A 15,888-nucleotide genomic window follows, 5' to 3' on the forward strand; every position below is an offset into this window, starting at 1 on the left:
ACACATGGACTGTTAAAATCAGTACGACGGCTCCTACTACAGTCATTGAAACTACCGCAGTATCAAAGGACTGATCGTAAAGTCAATACTACAGTAGGGTGTATAATGCTTGGTTTTATGTCGACTACGACCACCTTACCTATTTAAACCGCTTTTTAAAACGATCTTCACAATTGATGTGTGCTTATACGCAAATGGAAATGAGCAACAGCATACAGAAGAATTGGAAAAAGAGTTGAATCATTGCCTTTCGCTCAGCGACAGCGTTGGTGGATACTATCACCTTCATTTTCGAATTTGTGGCTGGTAATTAAATTTGCGTTTGAAGAATATGCAAGTATGTAGTATATAGGCCTGTATGTATGTATGTAACAAGGCAAGTTCAAGAAACGTGTTTCTTCAAGCTTCAATTTAGTAAGTGAAGTGATGTTGGAGCGGCGAGGTGGTAACTTATAAAAACCCGATAATATGAACATACTAACTAGGCATGTATGTATGTATGTAATAAAGTAAGCGCGCTCTGAATATGAAATGGCCAATTTATTTGAGAAATGTAGTTCATATACGCAAATACGGCGCGGAATTTGAAATAAAATACATAATTATTTTGAAAAAAAAAAAAAAAATACATAAAAAAGTGCCAACTAAAGATGGATGATGGAGGGATATGCTGCTGACGCCGGCGTTGGTTAAGGTATGTATGTATTTCGTGTGCGCTCAACAACCTTTTTTTAATATTTCGAATATGTATAGCATTTTAGGTTCATTAGTCATTCATACAAATAAATTGTACGCCTTCATTCCGGATTTAAGATTTCTATAACTTAGCAACAGTTCAATGTGTTTCGTAGTCGCTAGCTCCTTAATTTCTTTAATAAAACATTTAAATATCGTATCTGACGAATGTAACGTTCAATAAGTTGTTGGTTTCTTTTCGTCTCACCGGCAGCAATTGCGTGTGTGTATGTGCTGGGCTTGTACGCTGCATAAAACCGACAAGGTAGTTAAATATTACCTCAAAATATGTATTGTTGTTGTTGTTGGTGTTGGTGTTGTTGTTGTTGTAGCGATAGGGTTACTCCCGGAAGGCTTTGGGGAGTGTTATAGATGTGATGGTGCTTTGCCGGATACAGATCCGGTACGCTCCGGTAGCACAGCTCTATTAAGGTGCTAGCCCGACCATCTCGGGAACGATTTATATGGCCACATTAAACCTTCAGGCCATCCCTCACTCCCCACCCCAAGTTCCATGAGGAGCTTGGGGTCGCCAGAGCCTCGTCTATTAGTGAAACGGGATTCGCCGCTCGAAGGTGAGGTTGACAATTGGGTTTGGAGAAGCTATATATTGCGCTGGCAACCTGAAAGGTTGCGCTACACAACCCTTTGAATCTGGTATTTTAGTCGACTCTTACGACAGGCATACCTACCGCGGGTATATTCTAACCCCCTAACCCGCTGGGGGTCGGCAATGATGATATTCCTTCATATTGACAACATGAGTTGCTGACAAGTCCTGGGAATGCAGCGCCAATATTCTGACTATCCCGGTGTTCTAAGATATCGAAGTCTAAAAATGTCCCAAATCAGGCAGTTTGCTAAGCTGGAATACAGTCCTCATTGGTCCTCGACAGCGGTAGTAACACCATCCAAGTGAGCTGTTTCCATGGACATAAAAGGAGGATGGTAATGAGCATGCGGATAGCTTAACCAGGAAGCCAATGCTCATAGGACCCTAGTATTTTATAGCAAGAGGTTCTCACACTATAAAAGCTTATCAACAAGGAAGAGACATATCTGAGAAATCAACAATGGACTCAAAGCAGCCGTTATATTTTTGCAAGAATAGCGGGCATGGTCGCTTTACTTCCCGACTGCTTTGGGAACGATTTCTCGAGCGCGCGAATCTTCGTGACTGTGGGTTTTAGCCGCATCTGACTACAGGCATGCCTACCGCGGGAATATTTTAAGCTCTCTAACCCGCTGGGAAAGCAAGTTCTGAAATATTTCATTATCCGGAAAGTCACTTAGTTTGTCGGCCGAGTTTAAGCCAGGAAAGTATAAATCTAAACTAGTACCAATTGTGACTACTTTCCTGTTTCACTGCAGGGTATCTTCATCTTACATTCCCTTAAATTAAATCAACTTCAAAGTCTCGCTTTGAATTTCCCTCTTGGCGGGCGCGCGCGCGCTCTAAGCTTCGTTCGGCTGCTGTTCGCCGCCGTCGCTCCAGTGTCAATGGCATTTGTTTTTTATGTATGGAAATATTCGAGCCACAATTTTGTATACTCATTTATTCTTCATTGTAGTTTATATTTTGCTATAGTCTCTGGACTCCGCTAGTTGCCTGGTGCCTCTACTGTTTTTGCATATCTACATATTTTCGTTAATCTATTCTTACAATTGTATTGGTGGAGCGCATATCTCTCGTTTTGGTGGTTTCGTGGTGGTTTTGTCGATGTTGGAGGATCCTATCAATGTGGCAGGTTTTTTTTCTTTCTGTTTTTTTCTTGTGGTGCTATGCCGTACATTTTGAACGTGAACGAGTTTATTAGCTTTATTTGCATTTTTCTTTTCGTTGTTCTTTGGTTCTTTTCGTCCACGCACTTCTGTCATTATTTAACAGTTTGTGCAAGAATTGTCGTTGGTATTATCGCGTTTTTGGAGGCGTTGGCTTGCTGCGAATTTGTTGATCTACTCCACACTGTTTTATTGGGAATCGTGTAGACGTGGTCGAACATGTTGTTTTGTTGTTTTCAAAGCGTGTCACTAGCTGTATTCGCCGACCCCCAGTGGGTTAGAGGGCTTGTCGTAAGAGGCGACTAAAATACCAAACTGTTGTTGTTGTTGTTGTTGTTGTTGTAGCGATTAGTTACTCCCCGAAGGCTTTGGGGAGTGTTATCGATGTGATGGTCCTTTGTCGGATACAGATCCGATACGCTCCGGTAACACAGCACCATTAAGGTGCTGGCCCGACCATCTCGGGAACGATTTATATGGCCACATTAAACCTTCAGGCCATCCCTCCCTCCCCACCCCAAGTTCCATGAGGAGCTTGGGGTCGCCAGAACCTCGTCTGTTAGTGAAACGGGATTCGCCGCTCGAAGGTGAGGTTGACAATTGGGTTGGAGAAGCTATATATTGCGCTACACAACCCCTTGAATCCCAAAATACCAAACTCATTCAAGGGACTGTGTAGCGCAACCCTTTTAAAGGTTTGCCAGCGCAATTTATAGCTTCTGCAGCCCGATTGTCAACCTCACCAACCCGTGACGAATTCTGTTTCATTAGCAGCCGAGGCTCTACCCACGGCAAGTTCCTCATGGATCTTGGGGGTGGGAGCGGATATGGCCTAGAAGGTTCTAAGTGGTTGTTGTTGTTGTTGTTGTTGTTGTTGTTGTGGTCATGCTAAATAGTTCCCGAGATGGTCGCGCTAGTACATTAATGGTGCTTGTGTCCGGAACGTACCAGATCTATATCCGTCAAAGAACCATCAACATCGATAACACTCTCCAAAACCTTCGGGGAGTGTCTTGGAGAAATAAATTTTCGATAATTGTTGGGTAATACGAAATGGTGCCACACTGCACCCAATGAAGCTCGAAATACTTCGCGGCACCCAAATAAAGTGCCCTGTCCACTCGGCACAATCTTAATTCATTCTCCAATCGTACGCCTTTGTTAGAGCTGATATTGTTGTTGACTACACTGCAACTCCATAATTATACTCAGCTGAGCAGAGCTCACAGAGCATATTAATTTTGATTCCATAACGGTACCCCGTAACGGCATATACTAATCGAGATAGATATACATGCCTGTTCTGAATTCCGACTCGGAATGAAAAGTAAAACGACATTGATTTCGACTCGGTTTCTATTTGGTGTTCTCAATTCCGATTGTAAAAAATCGATTCGAAGTCGATTTCGAATCGTTTTCATTCCGATTCGGTAACCAGTTTAATCAGCTGTTTTTGTTTATGTGTTTTGGTTTAAGTATCATAAAATTTTATTTTAATTAAAAAATGCCTGCAGATATGGTTTTTGATGCGCAGACGCAAGAATACGTGCTATTGTGCGTGCGAATCGTAAAAATGCGCTGGATCGGAATTCAGAACAGGTCGACTTCATTTCGATCAGCATCGATTTGTTTGCCTAATAGATTTCTTGATAGAAGTTTTTAAAGAAAGATTTATTATGCCAATTTAACTCAAATTTAAACAAAAAATACACACAACTCTTCCTGTCTGTCCGTAAACACGGTAACTTGAGTAAATTGTGAGGTATCTTAATGAAATTTGGTATGTAAGTTCCTGGGCACTCATATCAGATGGCTATTTAAAATCGGTCCATAACCCCACCCACTTTCTCGATATCGAAAAATTCGAAAAACCGAAAAAGTGCGATAATTCATAACCAAAGGCGGATAAAGCGATGAAAATTGGTAGGTGGGTTGACCTTATGACGCAGAATAGAAAATTAGTAAAATTTTGAATAATGGGCGTTGCCCCGCCCACTTTTAAAAGAACGTAATTTAAAAGTTTTGCAAGCTGTAATTTGCCAGTTGAGTATGTAATGTTCGGTTACACCCGAACTTAGCCTTCTTTACTTGTTGTTTTTTTGTACTCAGAAACATCATTAATGCTCGGTTTTTCAGTGCGAGTTTAAACTCCAGTTAAAGTTGACTGACACAAAATCTCAAGGCTGTCGTTAAATTTTTGTAAAAAAGGGGCTTAAATATATGTATATTTCAACAAACTGTCTTGCTTCTATCAATATTAATGTACAATATTTCGTTCTCCAAGAGAAAAAGTAAGCATTTGTTTTCCATTAGTGTTATAAAATTTTTATTGTTTTAAGAACTCGGCAGAATGCATTGGCGATTTGTGCTGTGTGCGCAGATATACGTATGTAAATGAGCCCTTAGTGACCAAAAAGCGACAAAAAAAGCAAATAATGCCAACTGACGACTACGAACGTATGTATAAATATATTTTTATACATGTATATTTGAATTTTTTTCATTTCAAAAATATGAATTCTGCGCCTCGTTTTTTTTACTATTTATGTAAATAATGTAACTTTGTAAGGCTGCAGCCCATATTTAAATAATAAATACATCAAGCCTTGTATTGTATTTGTTGGCCTTTTCATTGTTTAATCGACTAAACTGAGATTTTATAACAGTTAGTATGCAGAAGTTGGGTAAAGGGGATAGTGACCCGTTCGACCCCTTTAATACTTTTTTTACACACTCTACTACAATTCACTAATCCTAACAAAGCCCGCGAATGCGCAGAACATACATTTGCACAGTTTCAGCAAATAATGATTGACAGAAAATTTGCACATTAAGCTGGAGACATTGGTGCTTTATCGGTAACCGTATCGGTAACCTTATAACATCTGATTCGACCAACCTTATGAGAATCAATGCAATCGATTATTGGTGCCGCTAAGGTCGTAACCGTATCGTAGCCAACCAATTGGGTTTTGGTTTACTGTCGTAACGATAAACAGCTGATTACGTTAGGGATACGGATACAGCGATACGACATACGGCACCAATGACTCGGGCTTTAGGAAGATAGGAAGGTATTGATATAGAGGTATTATATATATGACAGTCACAAATCACAGTCACAAGATTGCGCATTGCGCATGTAAACAAAAGATCAGCTGTTTTTTATGGGCGATTTTTACGTCTTTTTCCTTTGTTTTTCTCTCTCATTCGCTCAAGCAGTCAAGTGTGACGTAGTGCGCAGAACGAAGCAATTTTGAACTCGCGAATGCGCAATCTTCTGGCTGTGATTTGTGGTATACAGTTATCGTTTTGTATTTATATATTGTAGGTCATGTGTGTGATTTGTGATTGTAGGTGACCATTATTGTGCTAACAGTCCAATACTAGTTAAAAAAATTTGGTTTGGCTATAAAGTCTCGCTTGCAAATGTTTTGTAAAAAACAACGGTATCAGCGCTGCTTTTGCCAGCACTAAAAATTTCCAAAAAAATTGCTTGAATCACCCTATTGAAGTTTTACTGTTTTTTATGCCACGTTCTTTTGATGCGGTCCAAAGCATTCCTGTGCAATTAAGAAAGAAGGCGTAAAAGAAACGAAAATTTGCAGACATTTTGTAATTCACTTTTTTATCGTTTGTATTACAATCTTTATATTAATTTAAAATATTTAATTAAAAGTTAATGGATTAGCCAGTAAAAGTGGAAATAATATTGGTAAACCTGAAATGCTTTCATCTACAAAATAGCAACAAGTACGAGTTTTTAGTTGGTGTTGCCAAAAGGAGACAATACATGTAAGTGCATGCATTTTAGAACAAGAAAAACAGAAGCTGACAAAGCAATTTCTAAATTATTACAGATATTAGCGATAAATGCATATCAATGTAATATGTACTGGAAGTTATTGCACTTCAATGGCAAAGGCGCCTCAAATATTTTGAGGTTATTTTTTTCTTTAAGATCACTGCAACTGGATAAAGTTTTTCGTCTATTTTTAATAAATTTGTTGAAAATTGAACGATTGTTTACAGAATAATATTAAAACGTTGGGGAGAAAATCAGTGAACAATTGTTAATCAAGTATTCACCATGGCTTGGGTGCCCACAACAGACTTCGAAGAGGAAATTGTTGAGTTAGAGCCATATCATGATTTCATTTATGGTCATTTGAGTGAACCTTCTGCTCAAACATTCTATCCTCGGCCGAAAGAGCACTTGGATTTTGTGCAGCAACAGAAAAAAACGAAAAATGTGCAAGAAAAAAACTTAACAAGTTCACAGAATCATAAACTAAATCTCATTGCAAAAATACAACAGATTGCCGGCACGAAACCTTTGGGTGAACAACCAACTTTGGAAGACTGGGATAGCAATGAAAATATTGTGCGTGAAACTATTGCACTAATGCGGCATGTAGGTTTCAATCCGAGTGTAGAAGAAGCGTTAGATGAAGGGCGCACTATAGCAACACATCCAATTACGGAAGATGTCAAAATCAATCGTAACGGGCGTAAGCATATGCCAATATTTTTTGGTGATAAATTTTTTGAACTAAAACCACGTGGCACGACCACTTCACCAACATACGCTGCAAACAACAGAACAGAAATGGGAGCAGAAAATGATGTTGAACGCTTAAATGAATCTTTCGGATCGCAAAGAAGTAGTAGTACATCAAATGGAAGCAATAGTGCATCACAAGCAAGTAGTAATGGAACACAATCAAGGAATAGTATGTCAGATATTTGTAAGGCTGTCGGGTTCAATTATAACGAAAATTACAATACATTACAAACTGATGCGACAACAAAATCGCCAAAATCTTCGAAATATGGTAGGCCAACACAAGCACCTAGGAATAAACAAACTGGTAGAACAACACAATCACCCAGCAACAAACTAATTGGTAGAGCAACACAGTCACCTAGAACTTCACAATCTGGTAGGGTTCAAATTGATAGAACGTTATATTTAGGCGACAGATCCTTAGAATCGCCAAAAAGAGCACATGCGACTAGACGTGGCAGCTCTTCACATTCAAACAGTAGCAGCGGCAGCAACATATCGCGCGCTAATAGTAGTGTTTTGTCACCTGACACCTATAAAGACCGTTCTTCCAATACAGGTAATAGTGGTTTTGAGAGTGCCATAGATGAAGTTTTTGATGATGATAGTTTTGAGACGGCACAAAATAGTTTACATGAAAACGATACACAAATGTGGCGTAAAAATAAAAGCACAAAAGACAATGGCAAAAATATAGATAAAGTAGTTATGACACAATCGTGGAGAAATAGTAATATAACAGCCGGCGAAAATAATTATCATATACAAAGTAATTGGCGTTCGCCAAATGATTATCGTCGTAAAGAGCAAAAATCGCCTAAGATTAAAACAGAATTATGTACACCTAAAGAACTTTATGAAAAGAAACGTCAATGTACACAATAGTAATGTATAAACATTGCGAGTGAAGTTAATTAAGGCACGAAACACGATGAAATTGTACCACTGTCTGTAAAGCAGTTTACATTTTTTTTTTTTTACTCTTTTTAAGATAACAAGCGTCAATGCGAAAAGATAACCGGCAATGCAATTTTAGTTCTCTTGTTGCCGTAATAACAGCTCCTTGCAAATTTCATATTATGTTAAGCTTGTATTGTCTATATTTGCTTGATTAAAAAGAGCCCATTTTTTTAGTACGAGTTTAAACTCAAGTTAAAATAGTTTGGAATTTAATCTTGTCAATCTGGCCATTTTCATAAATTTGGCTGGTTATATCAGTTTAAGGAGACAAAGTAGAGTTTGAACTCGAATTGAAAAAACGGGTCCAAGTATAGTTTATTGTTTAAACAACATTAATTTTACAATTAAACGTATTTTAATCTTGTTCTTGTAACAGCTTACCTACATAGCTCTGCCTGAAATCAAAAACTGAATGAAACTTTAAAATGGGCATTGAATATATGGACGTTAAAAAGAGGAAATAAAGTTAATGTGCGGCTCCTTAAAAAATAAAAAATTGATAAAATAACAAAAACAATAGTGATAAATCCCTCTAGCTTATAATACTATCAATTCGAATATTAATTTGTTCATAATACCTAATGTACTTTAAAATTTTTTAGGTAAGGTAATTTTGATGCACTAACATTTATGAATAAGAAAATTTTTCTAAACCTAGTGAGTTTTGAAACTACTATAGGGATTTTTTTACAAATGCAATTTAGAAATGTTTATTAATAAGATAATCTACTTCAATGTTAATTGTTTAATGTTAGAAGCGGTCAGAATCTACCTATTTACACAATTCACAAGAGCGTCGTGTTCTTTGTAAAGCTATAAAATTATATGAAAACATGAATAGAAGACCTTATGAATTGCCTTACTGCAAATGTTTTGCAAAATCCATTTTATTAATTTGCATTTTTAATCTAAAAAATTATTACTTGAGTTATTCCTTTCTGAATGCACGAAACTTTCATGAATTTAGCTGCTTTAACTATTTCCAATGTGGCATGTTGTGAATGCCAAATAATTGTCAAAAAAATACTTAAGCAATTGGAAATAAACACTAACACTTGCGTTCAAAATATAAAACTAACTCCTGAGTTAGCCACTTGCCTGAGTTGCTTAACTCTTGACTTTACAAATTAAGTACTGAATGTTCTGCAAGTTGGCCTCAAAGCACTAAACAACAGGGTTAAATTAATTTAAATTTTGTACGAAGGAATAGCGCCACCTACCTAGCTCAATTTAGCTTGAAATCCTTATCTGTTTACTAAAATTTGTATCTACCTTACGACAAACTATGAAATAGCCCTCAGTCAATCAGTTTTAGGTTAAATAAATGCAAGTTAATTAAAAAAATGTTATGTTTGGCTAAACAGAACACAATTTAGTTAAGTATGCATGCAAAATCATATAGAGGTATTAACAGCTAATTGTATGGTATTACTACACTTATCCATAGATTGTGAAACACTCAAATCACCTGTAATTTTATATGTTTCGTATTGTTGTGTATTATTGAAAGTTTTTACTAATCTGTTGTGCCCAAAAAAAACTTAGAGTTACTAGTATGTAAGTTAAGTTAAGAAATGTTTATATCAAGCTATCCTAATAGAAGAAAGGTCGTAACTTAAAAATTTTGTTAAGAAGAACGTAACTTCGAGGTCAGTTAAAGAGCTTGTTGTTTTTGTAGCAGTTGGTAATGTCGTATCTCATTCTAAATTTGTCAGGATACGTTGTTATATAGCTGCTATAAAAATGTAGGAACCCATGCAGAAAGTTTATGCTCATATTCCAATAAGCAATACCCTTGTATATATACATACAATTATAAAAATGTTGTGTTTGTATTCGAAGCTCCGCAGAACTGAACTAAACCAAAAAACATATATCACAAATTTACCTTTAAATGGGGATCAAAATCTGGTAACATTTATATATCGGCAGGCTTGCAAGTTTATAGGTACTTCAGAGCAAAAATGGTATTGGATTGATATATTATCATTGTGTTTTTTCGGGTTAGACAAGGATTTGACGATTGACCACGGCTTATCGACACCCAAGAGAGGTTGCAGTTATTTGGTTGCTCTTCCCAATTGAGCGTTTGTGTTAATTTACTAGCCGCATAGTATTCAAGTTGAGATTCCTAATATGAGCCAAGTTGTCTCGCTAGGTCACATTAGCACCTGGCGGAATTTCCTTAGAGAATCTTTTAATTAAATTTTAACCATACATTAGGTGAGCTAGAATCATAGCGCTGAGCCTGGTGATAATGAAACGCAAGGGAAATCAATGCATAGATCCCAATGGCTAACTTGATAGTTCGCGCATCATCTTAAGCCAATAAGCTCTCTCTACAGGTCTCCATCTTTCAGTTGTCATCTGTCCGAAAGGATTGCTACGATCAACCAGCGCCACATCACTCATCTTCTCGGAAAAAGCCGGAGTCTTAGAGTTATCTCCCTTTGGCTTACCTTTTACTTCCATAGTTTGCACTTCGCCACTTTTGATGTCCACCCTTCGACTTGCAGCTTTCGAGGTAGTTGCTTCCTCACTATTGGGCCCATCTGTACTACTGCTTTAGGCCTACTTGTCTTATCTATGCGGCTGCCCTGCCTCGCGGCTCTGGGACTGAGTCCTTTCTGCATCTTGAAAACAGGCTTGTCGCCTTCCGCCGAGCGTTGCCACTTCATTCTGCCATTCGACGCTTCTTCCTCCTCGTACCGGTTGCAGTACCGAGGGTTTCTCACAACAAGCCTTTTGAATTGCTTTCGACCTACTTCTACCGCCTCATGAGCCCATTCCAAGCGCTAATTTCGACGTCTGTTGGGGCGACCACTGCTACTACTCCGTTTTCATATGTATGCTTTTCCAACACGGAGTTAATGGATGGCCTTATATAAGGGGTGCTGCTGTGGACGAATCTTTCTCCGTATATAATACTGAACCGCTGAGCCGCATTTTCGGGTCCGACCGAGATGAACAACTCATTATCTAATTGTAATAAGGACGATGATAAGGGGAGGACTGGTTCGCAAGCCAAGGAAGACGAAAACGCATTAAGCGATGCGTCGGACTCAAGGAACGAGAGTAGTGCTGATTCAATACTCTCCGAGGTGGCCCGGTATGGGGAAGGCTCTGTTTGAATACCCTTATCCTCTGGCTGCAATTCGTCCAATAGGCACGGTCCACATAACACCCTGGATTAGGGGGTTGGCAGTTCTTGGTCACCGACATCGCGCCACCCTCCTATGAGGCGAAACGGCGCAGATGCCAGTCCTAAACCGATCAGAGGAGGCAGCTATGGATGTATCAAAATATCAAGAATACGAGAAAAAAGTTTTCCGGAACATTAATGGTGTTTACGTTGTGCCAGCTGAATGTATCAAAGAAAATTAAAAAGTAAGCTGCTTTCCTATAGCCAGCACACTTCGATAGCGGAGCAAGGAAAGGTAATGGCCCTTACTTAGCTGGGAACTTTAAAAAGGATAATTATTTGATATTTATTGGTGTTTCAAAATGCCTCCAGTTACCACTCACAAGAAAAATCTGATGAAATAATGAACTAACTTGTAGTTTTTCAATTACTTTCGCAATTCCTTTGAGGAATGGAATGGGAAATTCTAAAGTAATTTTCCATTCATTGTAACATAATTGAAATAAATTTCGATTACATTTCCCATCCCTTTCGAAAGTACTGGGAAAGAAATTGCAATTGCGCAAAGTATTTTTTTTCAATTACAAACAAAAAATTTATTGTACTCGAGCCTCAAAAAACGAAATTACTTTTGGTATTTTTTTGAGGAATTGAAATGTAATCAATTCCTTTGCTGTGGAGGAAAGGAATTCGTTACTTTTTCCAATTACTGAGGAATGTAGTGGGTAATGTAATGGAATTGAATTTACCCAGCTCTGCCAACAATATATGTCTCTGCACATTAGGTATACTAAATTCCTCATGGAAGGCTCCTCTGCAAAAACTAAGTATACAGAGTCTTTCGCCGCTAAAACGGGGGCAATGAAACATTACGTGTTCTGCGTTTTCCAGTTCGGTGGGATATTATTTCCTACGCTTACATAGATATTCCTTAAACCGCCATGCCCACTCAATATCTACGCGAGGTGGTAGTTTAGTTCGCCGTGCTTCCGCTTGTACCATTCCGCTTTATTCTGAACTAAAATTAAGGTCCAGCGCCCCTTCCTCGATTTTTTCTACGTTTTTCGGTCCAATGTCACAGATTGGCCATTTCATTTGACAGTTGGGATTTTCCGAGATCAAACAAGAATCGCGTCGTCCGACACCGTGTGTTAAGCACTTGCTAGGCTGCTAGTATATCTTTTTGGTTGGTAATTTTAGTTCCGTGCCATACTGACAGTTACGAGCTGATTACGTTGGATGAAAGCTGACGGGTGGCTTCGCCTGGGCCGCCGATGCTGGGCATTATACGCGTTAAGGCTCGATTAACTTTAGAAACTTCGTCTGTCACCGCCCTGCAATACTCCTTAAAAGTTAGTTTTGAGTCAAGGTGTACTCCGAAATATTTAAAGTAAGGACTTGAATTTTTTTTTGATAATCTCCTATGATTAGGACGAACTCATCCACAGTCCGCTTTGAGCTCGCCGAAACCACTTCTATTTTGTAGCTAGGAATCTCCAGCTCCATTCCTTTCTTCGTTATACGGCAACATTGCATAATGCTTGGAGTAGACTCACTAACACATTTTGTTGTTGTTCTTGTAGTTGCGAAAACGACACTCCCCGAAGGCCTTCGGGAGTGTTATCGATTTTGATCGTCCTTCACCGGATGCAGAAACGGTATGTTCCGGTACCAAGCCCGACCATCTCGGGAACGATTTGTTATGACCACGTGCGACCTTCTAGGCCATACCGCCGTCCCACTCCCACTAACACATTTTCAAATGGATAACCGTCTGTTTGCAGTGGTGCCCAACACTGCAAGCAAAAAAGCTCGAAATAAGCCAGTTTGTGCAACCGCGATGGCCAGTAGTGAACGAAGGAAGAGACATTTTTTATTTATTAATTTTTTTTTTTTTCAATCGTGATCAACTAATTAAGCCAAAATTTTAAACCGTCCATCGGTTAATTATAAATCGCTCAATTTACTCCTGCGTTTTTAAATAGTATTTGCTTTGAATTTTAAACTTATAGTAAGTCTAGAATCTCAAAATTCTTTTAAAACAAGCCCAGAAAAATTGCAAATGCCGAAAAATAGAAACTTGTATACCCGTCTGGCTTTAGAACAGGGATGCACAACACTGATGACATGATATGAAACTTCCCGCTCTCTGAGAGCGCGTTAAAATGTGCATTTTTTATAATATTGGCCATAGATACCATCATGCTCAAAATCAAATTTGGGTATTTCAGAATAACTTTGGGGTATTTTACATGGTAAAGGTTTATGCCCCTATTACGGTATACAACTCAACTTAGTTGGGTTGTAATTAAAACAACTAAACTTTCAGACAACTCAACTCCTGTTTGGTATTACGAATTACAACTTATTTCAGTTGAAGTTGAATTGGTGCTGCCAAGCTAAGAAAGTGATGATTTGACAGATAAATGAACAGCTGAGCAATTTGTGGCTAAAATTTAAACATTTGCAAGTCATTCTTTATTAAGAACAAAATGGATATTAGCATAGAATTTTTTTATAACGACGAAAATGTTAGTGACAAATGCGTCAAATGCGTAATGTTGCGAATAAGAAAACATTTACGCGATCACTCCAATCCCTTGGAATTACCAAGCACCAAGTAGGAACACGTCTAAAAAGTGACAGTTGATAAGATTCTTATGTAGTTATTTTGCATATTTGTAAGCTATTTTCGGTTAAGTAAGGAAGCATTTTGCTCCTTACTAAACGAAATGAAGGGCCATTTCCTTCCGTAAACGCGTTCGAGGGACGGCTGTACCTCATATTTTAAAATTATGCGCTACGCTCCGATTCCTTGCTGACGGCTGCTATAAAAATGCTGTGGAAATGACTTTAGTTTTGGACTGGCACAACCTGCAACATCTATAGTTGTCAAAGAGGTCTTAGATATTATTGAGGAGCATATTAGTGCGAAAGTTTAGGCAACTCTATAGCCATCTGATGTACTTGGAAACGAATGAACTTTTGTTTACAATCGAATGAACTTCAAGACCCATTCTTGGAAACGAATGAACTTTTGTTTACAATCAAATGAACTTCAAGACCCATTTCTGGAAACGAATTGAGAGAGAATAAAAGTTTCATATCATGTCATCAGTGATGCACAATTCCAACAGAGCTTCGAACATTAACGCAACATTTTTTGTAGTAGTATGTGTGTACATGGATATTAGCGAAGAAAGTTTCAGCATAGGCTTTGCGCAAGAGATCTTTACTGCTTGAAGCACTGAAGACCTGATAAGAAACATTCATTCTCTCCAAATTCGTTTCCAGCAATAGGTCTTAAGTATCAGCTGTCTGTTCATTCGATTGTGAACATGGTTTTTTCGTTTCCAAGAGTGGGTCTGAAATATCAAATATCCTCCAACAAATCCTTCGGTTGCATTATTTTCGAATAAATCAGCAAGCTGCTAAAAACTAGGTCCATACTAGGATATAATAGTTAACATCATGTAGTCGATAAGGATTATCTTACATGTCTAACGTTCCAGGTTCTCTGATCAGAATCGACTGGCTACATCGGGACTTTATATTTACAAAAATTTGTTAAGTGATAACTTTTGAATGGGAAATAATATTGGCCCTCCACTTTCGAATTAAACATATTAGCACTAAAACACGCATGTTTTTCTTTTTCCCCATAATTTTTGAACGCATTGTTGTACGTCACCGAAACTTTTGGCCTGTTTTTCGTTTTAGTTCGCACATTTTTGTTTTCTGGCACCCGCTTGAGCTGATGCGAGGAATTTATCTGTGATTGTTGCCAGCACAAATTTGAGATAAATCCCTCGTGAGAGCGAAAAAATGAGCGTAAACAATCGAAAACTGATTCACTGCTTGCTTTACTAAGTCGGCAGACTGTTAGAAAGAGAAGGAAATATACATATCCTACTTGTAAACCTGTACAATAGAATTTGAATTAGAGCACGTAGACTCGCAACATTTTAACGGCTCGCACGATTTAAATACAAGTATAGACTTCTGGTTCAAAATTGAAACCAAGCATTGCTCAAACTCATTTTCACGAAACCCGGTATAAAATAAATTCAAACCAAATTTGGTTTGGTAATAAACGTAGTACAAAAAGGGCTTCAGATTTAGGCTTTTTAGCCGTGAAGAAAAGGTATTTCTTAAATTATTTTTCACACTTCACTGTACTGTTAAAAGAAAAAAAAAAATTTCATAAGCAACAACACTTTCACACACAGCCGATATCAGTTCCTGTTGAGTGAATGTAGCGTAACAAGTGTATGCGCAGTAATTGGACGTAAAATCCAAACCTTAAATGGTTCGGCAAAATTTAATGGTACGTGAAGAAAGTGACCACTGGTAATCAGTAACGGCTTATCAACAGTTTCTGAATGCGTCCAATTACAACAATCTGGGAAATACACTTGAATTCCCAAAATTACCCAAAAACCAAATTAAAGTTCCTCAAATCTATCAAAAATTCCCCGCAAATAAAATGAATTGAAAATAATGTGTTAAAGTGTGTTCATACTGAGCGACGCGATATGTAGCGCCAGCGGGGCGACACTTATTTTGCCTATTTGATCAACATTGTTGATCACGTCTTATCACCAGCTCCAGTAACTTTGGGCGGGTGGCTTGGAATCACGTCCTTTCCAACCTCCCACACATCGCAGCCCTACTTGTTGTGTGTCAAATATACATCAGCTGC

General features: G+C 38.2%; 3 protein-coding genes across 5 annotated transcripts in view; 2 read left to right on the forward strand and 1 right to left on the reverse strand.

The window, feature by feature from the left end:
* Positions 1 to 15,888, reverse strand: part of Trpgamma (Transient receptor potential cation channel gamma) — a 362,261-nt gene that overhangs the window by 251,936 nt on the left and 94,437 nt on the right. The gene's annotated exons all lie outside the window — the stretch shown is intronic.
* The window catches only part of grp (serine/threonine-protein kinase grp), a 138,553-nt gene that overhangs the window by 3,841 nt on the left and 118,824 nt on the right, over positions 1 to 15,888 (forward strand). The window contains exon 1 of one of the 2 annotated variants that reach the window (XM_067767343.1): positions 425 to 694. The exons of the other annotated variant lie outside the window; for it this stretch is intronic. The gene's annotated coding sequence lies outside the window, so the exon portion shown is untranslated. Of the gene's footprint in view, positions 1 to 424; positions 695 to 15,888 lie in introns of those variants that run through there. 2 annotated transcript variants of the gene reach the window in all.
* On the forward strand, positions 6,112 to 15,606 carry squ (squash). Of its 2 annotated transcripts, none has more exons than XM_067767346.1 (2): positions 6,112 to 6,312; positions 6,378 to 15,606. In XM_067767346.1, the coding sequence occupies exon 2, from the start codon at positions 6,608 to 6,610 to the stop codon at positions 7,967 to 7,969; it is 1,362 nt and encodes a 453-aa protein (XP_067623447.1). In that variant the 5' UTR covers positions 6,112 to 6,312; positions 6,378 to 6,607; the 3' UTR covers positions 7,970 to 15,606. The 2 variants fall into 2 exon arrangements, with proteins under 2 accessions (XP_067623447.1, XP_067623448.1); XM_067767347.1 differs by having other exon boundaries at positions 6,550 to 15,606.

The sequence above is a fragment of the Eurosta solidaginis genome, chromosome 2 (assembly GCF_040869045.1).
Source record: "Eurosta solidaginis isolate ZX-2024a chromosome 2, ASM4086904v1, whole genome shotgun sequence".
NCBI classification, from domain to species: Eukaryota; Metazoa; Arthropoda; class Insecta; order Diptera; family Tephritidae; genus Eurosta; species Eurosta solidaginis.

What these genes read in the sequence shown, in the direction of transcription:
- squ (XM_067767346.1), top strand. Translation starts at nt 6,608, where the DNA reads ATGGCTTGGGTGCCCACAACAGACTTCGAAGAGGAAATTGTTGAGTTA.